We start from the raw sequence: 10,598 nt of genomic DNA, 5'->3' as shown, positions 1-10,598 counted from the left end.
ACAACACTTTTAAATGTAATACTTGATCTTTAATCCCCATGATTTAAGTGAAATATCTCCCCCTAGTGGTTATTACACGTTCAAGAGCCTAAACACACTTTGTTCAGTGCCCTCTGTAATTAAGGGCCCTTCTCTAAATAGACCAATAATATTATTGACTCCTCTTGCATTTGAGACATATGCAAATTTTTGTCTAATAGGCCTGAATGAGAATGTCCTCTTTTCATAATATGAAATGGCAATGACAGCCTGAGATATAAACTAAAGTCTTTTGTTATTGAAAAGAAACATGAACCATTCAACATGCCTCATTCAAACAAAAACATGTTTCCATGTACCAACAAAGAAAACATTTTATGTGGTCTTTAATGGTCTCCTTAAAAAACATGACCCACAAAATTGTTTAAAAAACAGTTCCAACTTTAATATGATATCCTAAATGATTTGATTTTTTTTTTTTTTTTTTACAAAACTTTCATCTTCATCAGGTGTGTACTTCATGCATTTTGCTGAAAAGAATTCATAAAAACATTCAGTAATTTTTACATTCAGTATTTGTATTACCAAAACAGTAGAAACAAATGTGACCCTATCTGTCAAATCCCATCTTAAGTCATTTTTGTGCTTTACTGTTTTCTAAAATATAACCTTGATATCTTTAATACTGTTTGAGTAAGACCATGTCAAAGTTTAAAATCAATACGTGAAAATCAAACTTTGATGCTCCTAATTAAATTATGTGAGAACTTAGCATGATTTTTAAAGATAGGGTCACATGTGCATTTTTAACCTAAAGGGAAAATGTGAGTAAAGATTAAAATATTTACCAGTAACGCCCGTCCTCTGGTCTCTATGGGCAGCAGGGCAATTCCCCCGGCACAAATAAAACACGCCACCGCAAACGGAGTCAGAGCCAGAACTACAGACCTGGACATCAGCACCTAACACACATGCAAACACGGTTATCTTTGATACAATCACAGATAGTTAAACGCTTGTAAACAAGCAGGTATTCATGTAGGCAAACATAGAGCACCTGTGCAATAAATGGTGCGATCATTCCCCCAATTCGACTGAAGGATGTACAAAAACCCATTCCTATTGAGCGCACAGATGTCGGGTAAACCTGCAAACACACAAGAGTCAAAACTTCCTTAAAAAACAGAAACAAGATGTTTGTTTCTCTAGCAGAGTTCTGCCTTAAGGTCCACTATGTAAGTGGTGACATCTAGCGGTGTGAATTGCAACCAGTGGCTCAGTCCACAGCTCACCCTTCCCTTTCGAAAGGCATAGAGAACTTATATTAGCCGCCACAGGACAAACATGTCATCATCTAAGACAACATAGTGACAAATAGCGCTCTATTAAACAATTTGTCCATTTAGGGCTACTGTAGAAACATAATGGCACGAAATGGCAAGCCAGGGGTGTATGTATATAAAACAGCTTATTCTAAGGTAATAAAATGATACTGTTCATCATATATCAGTGGTCTTTATAAACAACGGATAATGAAATTATGTATATTTTATATTGCATTTCTTTTAAGAGATCCTTCTAAAAGTTACACAATGCACCTTTAAGATAGCAAAAGTGAGAAATGTGTTGAGTCTTACCTCTGCTGTATAAATATAAACCACATTAAAATTCATCGCAACCACAGAACGGAGAAGGAAGAGCAGTACGGTGAAACCAAACCTGGAGAGATAGATGCACATTTGTGAGCCTTCTACATTAGCTGCTTTTCCAACATTGACCATAAGAGGGCCGCATTATATTTAAAAAACTACCAAGTAAATGAATTAGCATAGTAGACAACAATGCTACCATTTATGCAGACTGTTTGCATAGACGGTTTCAGCAGTAACAACATAAACAAACAGTTTTTGTGGAACAAACATAACTTTCTGTAAACTTTCATGAAGAATCAATAACAACAGAGTACTTGAGTATTTTAATTATTTCTGATAACAAGCAAAATAAAAAACACATAGATAACCTTAGTTCAAATCATTGCTTAAACATATTAAAAACTACAATGAGCTAACATTTCTTTGTAAAATGTGTACTATATAATGTATACTAGAGTATAATTATGTATATGCTAGCTACAGATCGGCTTCCAAACCTCCCTTCACATATCGGTGATCCATGATCGCTGTCTAACCTCATCTTTAGGAAACCAAAAAAATTTTTTTATGAGGTATTTACGCCAGAGTTTAGTTTAGCCACTAGCCAGACCATTAAAGGGGACATTTCACAAAGCTTTTTTAAGATGTAAAATAAATCTTTGGTGTCCCCAGAGTAGGTATGTGAAGTTCTAGCTCGAAATATCATATAGATAATTTATTATAACATGTTAAAATTGCCACTTTGTAGGTGTGAGCAAAAATGTGCCTAAAATGCAAATGAGCTGATCTATGCACAAAATGACAGTGCCGTGTTTGGATAGTGCTGATTAAGGGGTGATATTATTATAATAAGATCCCCTTCTGACATCACATGGGGAGCCACATTTCAATGAGCTATTTTTTACATGGTTGTAGAGAATGGTTTACCAAAACTAAGTTCCTGGGTTGTTTTTTTCACATTTTCTAGGTTTATAGAAGCACTGGGGACCCAATCATAGCACTTAACTCTTTCCCCGCCATTGATGAGTTATCTCGTCAATTAAGAAAAAACATTTCCCTTCCAATGACGCTTTCTTGACAACTTTTTACAATAATCTGTAATTCCGCTATTATCCACTAGATGTTATCCATTATTACCCAATTAATAAAAAAAAATGACGCAAAAACTAATTTAACAACATTTTAAACAGTGTACGTTTTGATCTTCATTCTGAATCTGATTTCTAACCAAATTCCTTTACAAAAATAAAATTATTTCAGCTTTTTGACCAGAATTTGGTATTTTTAAAAGAAATCTACCCATATTTAAGAGGCTATAAAAAGAGAACAAATGAAGATAGGAATGGATAAAACGTATTTTGTTTGTTTGTTTGAAAGCAGAGTGTCTGTTCTTTGATATATTTGTATGTTTATAAATTTATAAAAGAAAATTTTCCTGAAAGGCATTTTGTGAAACTTTGTGAAATGACAAAAAAATGCTGGCAGGCAACTTTTTTAATAAAGCCTGGCGGAGAATGAGTTAAACATGGAAAGAGATTTTTATGATATGTCCCCTATAAACAAACAGAGACCAGTAGTTAAAGGAGCATTTCACCCGTAGAAACATTAATCTTTATTGAAAGTGTGTCATATTTCAAATAACATACATTTAGAATTTGGTGTCTATTTGACAGAGAAAGGGGGTGTTTGTAGTCTCACCCCCTCAACAAAGATACTGGACTTCCTGCTTTCAATGATGCAAAATTATGATTTTTACATCATTGAAAGAAGGAAGTGCCACACTAAAATCTGTATTTCTCCTGTCTCAGTGGCAACTGAGGAAATGATGCACGACCATTCAAAAACATGACTGGGGTTCTAACTATACAACGCTTTATGCAAATGGGTGAAGTGTCCCTTTAAGTATAATAATTCATAAAAAATCCATGTCCATGAGTCCATGTCTGGTCATCTAGGATTTTGATATTGAGATAAAATTTTGAATCTGGGAGTTTTGTCAGTTTAAAACATTATGATACGAGTGTATATTAGCATTTATTTCCCTATGGCATCTGTGAGCAGTTGGACCCGGAAGCAGTGCGGCTGAGCCAAGAATCTATTTACACAGTATCTATTTAGTGTACACCCCTGTATACCTCATATGTGTGAACAGTATTACAAACATTCTGCAGAAATGCAATGATGTCTACTATGCAAATCAATTGACCAAATGTTATGAAAGAGTTACATAACATAATTCAACACTTGTCTGTGAGACAAAAAAGGAATTATCAGATTTAAACCATCAAAGTGGGATTTAAATTTATGATTTAACATTAATTCCTTATGTAAAAAACAGCAAATATCCAAAAAATGACTAAAGCTGGATATTCACAGATTGGGTTAAGTAACATTATCACAGAATTTCATATCATTTTAAAAAAGCACTCAAAGTATACTCACATTGTTGTGCAGATATTAACAAGCATAAAGAAAAGAGCAGCAAGCATCAACAGAATGGCCATGCTTGGCTTTCGTCCGAATATATTTAACAGGCCAATATTCAGAGGTATGACTGCAGAAAAAAACAGGCAAGAACACGTACATCAGCTTTAAAATGAGCTATAAACCCAGATGGGTGAGAGGTCAAAGGTTACTTACGTGCCACCTCGCCGAGAGAGCTGATGAGGAGCGTCTGGTAGTCAGCTGAATTAAAGGGAATACAAAAGCACAGCACCTCCTCCTGGTTGTGTTTGATCTGGTGCTCTTGGTCTGCGTCCGTCACACACAGAAGATTCTTCTCCAGTAACTCTGAGCTGCTAAGCACTGAACCATAATAGCAAAAAGAGGCCACAAACCTGAAGACAAAAAACACATTAACACACAAACCAGGTAACTGTATAGCAATCTAACACAAACAACACATACAGTATGAACACAAGACATTACCATGAGTACCACAGCAACAGCGATGTTCTTCTCAATCCAGGACTGATCAGAGTTAATGCATTTCCTCTTTCGGTCTAAATGCAAACACTTCTGTTAGTTTTATAGTCTCTTGTATTTGATACAAATGCATACATGAATGCATACAGTAGGCATACAGTTGCTGGTCATATAATTAGAATATCATCAAAAAGTTGATTTATTTCACTAATTCCATTCAAAAAGTGAAACTTGTATATTATATTCATTCATTGTACACAGACTCACAATACCGCAAACCATCAGTGACTATGAAAACTTTACACTAGATCTTAACCAACATTGATTGTGTGCCTATCCTCTCTTCCTCCAAACTCTGGGACCAGGAAATGTAAAATTTACTTTCATTCGAGAACATAACTTTGACCACTCAGCAGCAGTCGAGTAGCGAGACGCTTCTGATGCTGTCTGTTGTTCAAGAGTGGTTTGACACAAGGAACGCAACAGCTGAAACCCAGGTCTTGCATACGTCTGTGCATAGTGGTTCTTGAAGCATTGACTCCAGCTGCACTCCACTCTTTGTGAATCTCCCCCACATTTTGAATGGATTTTGATTCACAATCTTCTCCACGGTGTGGTTATATACCTATTGCTTGTACACTTTTTGCTACCACATCTTTTCCTTCCCTTCGCCTCTCTATTAATGTGCTTGGACACAGAGCTCTATGAACAGCCAGCCTCTTTTGTAATGACCTTTTGTGTCTTGCTCTTCTTGTGCAAGGTGTCAATGGTCATCTTTTGGAGAGCTGTCAAGTCAACAGTCTTCCCCATGATAGTGTAGCCTACAGAACTAAAGTGAGAGACCATTTAAAGGCCTTTGCGGGTGTTTTGAGTAAATTTGCTGATTAGGGTGTGGCACCAGGTGTCTTCAATATTGAACCTTTTCACAATATTCTAATTTTCTAAAATACTGAATTTGGGATTTTCCTTAGTTGTCAGTTAGTTATCAAAATGTAAAGAAATTAACATTTGAAATCTATCAGTATGTGTGTAATGAATGAATATAATATAGAAGATTCAGTTTTTGAATGGAATAAATCAACTTTTTTAAGATATTCTAATTATATTAGCTAATCAATGAGTTGATATGGTCGGACGCTGGGAAAACTCAATTAAAATGTTACGTCACAAAGATTAGTTTAATGAGGAATATCATACTCCTAAAATAATAGAGTTTAATTTCTTACTTCAGTTATATGTCACGAAACACATAAGTATTAGTGATAATATTAGCTAACATTTTACTTTATAGTACATTCATTGTGAAATTACTAACAGCTCGAAAACTGGCAATCGATCAGCCATGTCAGTCGAACGCTCCGAAATCCTGGGCACACTTCACCCTCCGCGTCCATCTCTGTCATGCGGACGCATGTGTGCGGGAGACAGAACTGGGCACGTAGAGTGAAGCACCCGCATGATGGACCGATTGGGAGATTAGAGAATGATATTTACTCAATGCACTACCTTCATACACTAGCTGGTCTCTGTTGCAACAGCAAATAACATCTTCTATAGTCTTAACACACAACACATCACTCATTTATGTAGTTTATGTAAGTTTAATGCATGGCTAGCCATGGATTATCCTGCTTATACCTTGGTTATTTGCCAAGTTAAAGCTGTAATTAATGTTTACAGTGTAATTTTTTAACAGACGGGTAAAAATGACGGTCATTTTCTTAAGTTAAGGCTCGCACTCCATCCGCTTTAAATAAAGTAGTGCTGAAATATAACCTGCGCACTTTAAAGAGAGACGCACTTATGTCTCGCTCGCTCTCTCTGCAAGTGTAACTGTGTTACTATGGTTACCAATGTTTAAAGTAGCAGATTAATTTCTAACTGTAATCAAACTGACTGGAACTACCTGTGCATTAAACGGTTTTAATGCACACCTTTCAGCCAATCAGAATCGAGTATTTAAACAGATCATGGTATAAATCGCGTTAATCATCACAAGGTGGTAAAAAGATGAAAGGACGGATAACCTAATGAGCAAGGTAGAATAATTAACTTCAAAGCTTGTCATTTAATTCTTAAGACAAACATTTAAGATGTTCTTATGTAAATATTTGAGAATATTAAGAAGTGTTTTAGAATTGCACTTAGGAACATTCTTACAAACTTCTTATAATTTATTTAAAGTACCTTCTTATTTTTTGTCTTAAGAATGTTTTCGTGAATATAGCCCCAGATCACGATAGAAGTGACGTAGATAGTGACGTGTGCAAAACTGTCCCAATTCTGCTCTTCACAGCTTCAGGCCCTTGCGCACTTACTCTGCTAAGTGCACTTTCAACAAGTGTCCACTTCGAGGAAGACCTTAGGGCTTAGTGTGAATATTGGGACAGGGCCTTGGTCAGGATTTCACAGTCAGGGTCAGATTTAGTTTTCACAGGTGCAATTAAAACATGATCCTTTCTGACACATACCACTACTGGCTCTCTCAGTTCTCCTTCAGGTAGGGTTGCACCATTCATATTAGCAATCCACCGAAGTGTAGACATAGCTCCCTGGATGTTACCTGCTGAGACCTGGTACCGTGCTGACTCAGGAATCAACTGAAACAGAAAGAAAGTAAAGTAACTTAAATTAAAAAATTTACATTATTTAACATGCTCCAAGAACAAACATTAATACCAATATATATATATATATATATATACTGTAAAAATCTGGTTTATTTATGACCCATAATGGTTAAATATTGGACAGAACACATGCTGGGTTAAAAATGATCCAATGTTGGGTTGTTGATGTTCCAATATGTACCCATTATGGGTCAAAAAAAGTATACACTCTCAGATAAAAGGTATAGTACAAAAGTTGTAGCTTTCTGTCTCTGGGACGGTACCTTTTAAAAACCATTTAGGTGTTTGTACCTTTTACTGTAGGTACAAAAGTGTACTTTTTGAAAAAGTACTGCCCCAGTGACATCTTTTGTAAATTCATGTACCTTTTATCTAAGAGTATATTATATTATTTGTGCACTCCTGGAATTGTTAGTGCAATGCTCAACCCATTAAGCTACAGTATAACAAACTCACCATGAAGAGTCCAATGAGTATGATGCTGGGGATGATGGAGAAACGGATCATCCAACGCCAACCCATTGTGGGCACCACCGTCATACCGAGAATGATGATGAGCATTGATCCCAACATCCAGAAGATCTGTCAACAATCACAACATTTAAATGCAATGCAATAAGGTCAGTGTAAGAGTTTTTTTCAAGGTTTATACTTACTGAAGCAAGAGGTAGCAAAAATGCTCTGTATTTGGCTGGAATGAATTCTGTCTTCAGAACAAACCTGTTGGAGAAAATAACAGAGAATAATTCACTGGAACACCATAGTTAATACACGATTATAGCTTGCAATGTTCCTCATTTGTAACCACTTTGATTGAAAGCATCTGCTAAATGACTGTAAATGCCATTTAAGACTATCTTAAGGAATTGTGCTGTAAAAAATTGTGAATACTTGAAAGTCAAGGTTCGCACAATTTCACTGTTTTTATGACTGAAAATACTGCCATTTTCTGATATGTTTTCAAGTTTTCCAAACTATGTGTGTACAGAATGTGTATATTTGTGAGACCTCACCCTTGAGATGTGGCCGCCACTCCACAGCCGACCATACAGCGCAGGAAGATAAACCAGCCGTATGATGGCGAGAATGAAGTAAGTAGAGAAAAATATGAAGCCCACAAAAAGCCACAAAACACCACCTGTGCACACAAACACATAAACTGTTTCCCATCTAATTTACCACATTACAATTTGTGAGTCAAGTATAACAACTGACCTTCCAGCGTCCGTATTTGTCGGCCAAATAACCACTGAGAACCCCACAGATCATGAAACCCAGAAACACCATCTAAAACGCACACATGAATAATAAATCAGTACAGTATCTCTCTCAAAACTAACAACCAAGTAAGTGCACTGATTGGACAAGTTTCTCACCGTGGAGACCAGAGCCACCTGCCAATCCTCCAGACGCCACTCGCAGCGGATCTCGGGAGAAACTACAGCCAGTAACATAATCTCCATCGCCTCCACTATCTATTTACACACACAACTTTACAGACTATGCAAACAGTACAAAAGTGAAGGACTTACGTAGACAAACAAACAAACACTTCTTACATTGGCACTCCCCATGATGACAAAAAGCATAATATGAAAGCGTCCAAAGCCAATGCTCTCCACGGCCTCCTCCACAGTGTAACATTTCGGTTCTGCGGAGACAAAAATAACTCAATAATGACTATGAAATGGGTGGAATGCTTGACAATTATGCATTGTGATTGTAGAACTTTGTAGCTGTGGATTATTATATGGTTATGTGCTTGTTATTATTCCTCACCTTTGACCTTTGGAGGTTCTGCAGGTTCTACTGGCGTGTTATCGGTTTGGTCGGTGCTGGTTTCTCCCAGCTCCACTTCTTGAAGCTGGATGGCATTGACCAGCTGGGTCTTCATGGAAGATGATCGCTTTAATGCCATTCTCTTTGAGAAGGTTTGCTTATGTTCTCTGAGTTGCAAAAAGCTTGCATGAAACTAAGAAGACATTGGCAAAAACATGGTATTACCCTTATGTATGGCAATGCCATGCTATTCTTTGCCCTCCCTTGAAGAATGTACAGTACATGTAAATATGTAAATCATTTGGTACTGTTGTAGCCTATATCTCAAACATAAAAAAACAGAACCAAAAAAAGTTTATATACTGTCACTGGTGAGTAAAACCATTTAAAATAAATCATACTGGCTATTATTACAAACACCATTATGAACCATCAGCTATTTACCATTAAAATCATTGCAAAATAGCTTTATGTGGTGTGTTTTAGGTCATTTTCCAATAGGATTGAATGGTGTTCTGTTGGTTTCCAGCTGTCAGATAACACATTACCATTATAGTTTCATTGAAACCATTACAATTTCTGTTATAACCATTTAATCCTTACAACTTATGTTATACCGTTTTTCTTTTCAACACGTAACCACTGTTAGGACATAAACTATGGTAGTAAGTAAACCAAGAAACACACTTACAATAACATCCGATGATCAAAGGAAGTAAACGTGATTCTTCATTATGTTTGGTATTTTCAATCGCATCTCATCCATCAGTGAATCACTAGATACTGTATTTTCGTAGAAAAGTTCCCGTATGTTGATGTTGTCGAGACGTTTCAGCGATTTATGGAAATCAGCCTCCTAAAAAACACTGATTTGGGGTTTAACATCCACTATCTATACACGTCGTTTGTATACTATAGTCTAATCCAAATACTTGATAAACCTTAATGAAGAATAACAAAAGCCCTATTAAAAAGTCCTATAGGTTCACCGCGCGCATTAAAAACATCCAGTCTCACCTGCCGGCAGGTACAGAACATACGTCACTTAACTTCTGAGCGTGAGGGGTAAGGCTTAGTTTTAAAGGGACATGCAAGACAATACACACCCTATACACTTTCTTTGCTCTTGTAGGCTGGATTCATGCTTTCAGTGCGCGTGGACGCACAGGTCAGACAGGTTTTAATTGAGCTTCTCTCCTTCCAGTTAACTGACCTACATACAGAAGTGTTTACATGTGAGATGAAGTAAAAATGTCTCGCAGTGTCCTTCGTTTTATATTTTGTGTCCAGTACAATTACGTTTTTGTGGGTAGCCCAAAATAGGCTATATTCCGTGCGCTCCTTTAACGACAAAGAAAGAAACAATGCATGCGATGCTGTTTATGGACCTGTTTGGCAGGAGTTTTGAATGACGTTACCCGTTTTGCCTAAAATGGGCGTGGTCATACAGTATTCAGATTCGTGGCATTCAAAATAAAGGATTGAATCCTTCCCTGGCTGGCTGTGTAGGGCCTGCACACCCTACAACACAAATCCACTGGTTTCCATTACAAATACCATCACACTAATATAACTCAAAACAGAGACCATTATAGTTTCTATTAAAACTAGTAAAATTACCATTATAACCATT

At 36.6% G+C, this 10,598-nt stretch overlaps 1 protein-coding gene across 1 annotated transcript; it reads right to left on the bottom strand.

Moving 5' to 3' along the window:
* Window positions 1-352: 352 nt before the first annotated feature.
* svopl (SVOP-like) lies at window positions 353-10,295 on the bottom strand. Its single transcript, XM_055191070.2, has 16 exons — window positions 9,657-10,295; window positions 8,966-9,158; window positions 8,746-8,837; window positions 8,563-8,661; window positions 8,402-8,473; window positions 8,200-8,324; window positions 7,843-7,906; window positions 7,643-7,768; window positions 7,028-7,156; window positions 4,560-4,633; window positions 4,272-4,468; window positions 4,074-4,185; window positions 1,617-1,698; window positions 1,037-1,126; window positions 828-941; window positions 353-509 (listed from the first exon to the last, which is right to left on the bottom strand). Exons 2-16 carry the CDS (start codon window positions 9,102-9,104, stop codon window positions 498-500), a joined length of 1,527 nt encoding a protein of 508 aa, XP_055047045.2. The 5' UTR covers window positions 9,105-9,158; window positions 9,657-10,295; the 3' UTR covers window positions 353-497.
* Window positions 10,296-10,598: the final 303 nt, after the last annotated feature.

The sequence above is a fragment of the Misgurnus anguillicaudatus genome, chromosome 1, assembly GCF_027580225.2.
Source record: "Misgurnus anguillicaudatus chromosome 1, ASM2758022v2, whole genome shotgun sequence".
Lineage (NCBI taxonomy): Eukaryota > Metazoa > Chordata > Actinopteri > Cypriniformes > Cobitidae > Misgurnus > Misgurnus anguillicaudatus.
This window is presented reverse-complemented; position numbering and strand designations above follow the sequence as displayed.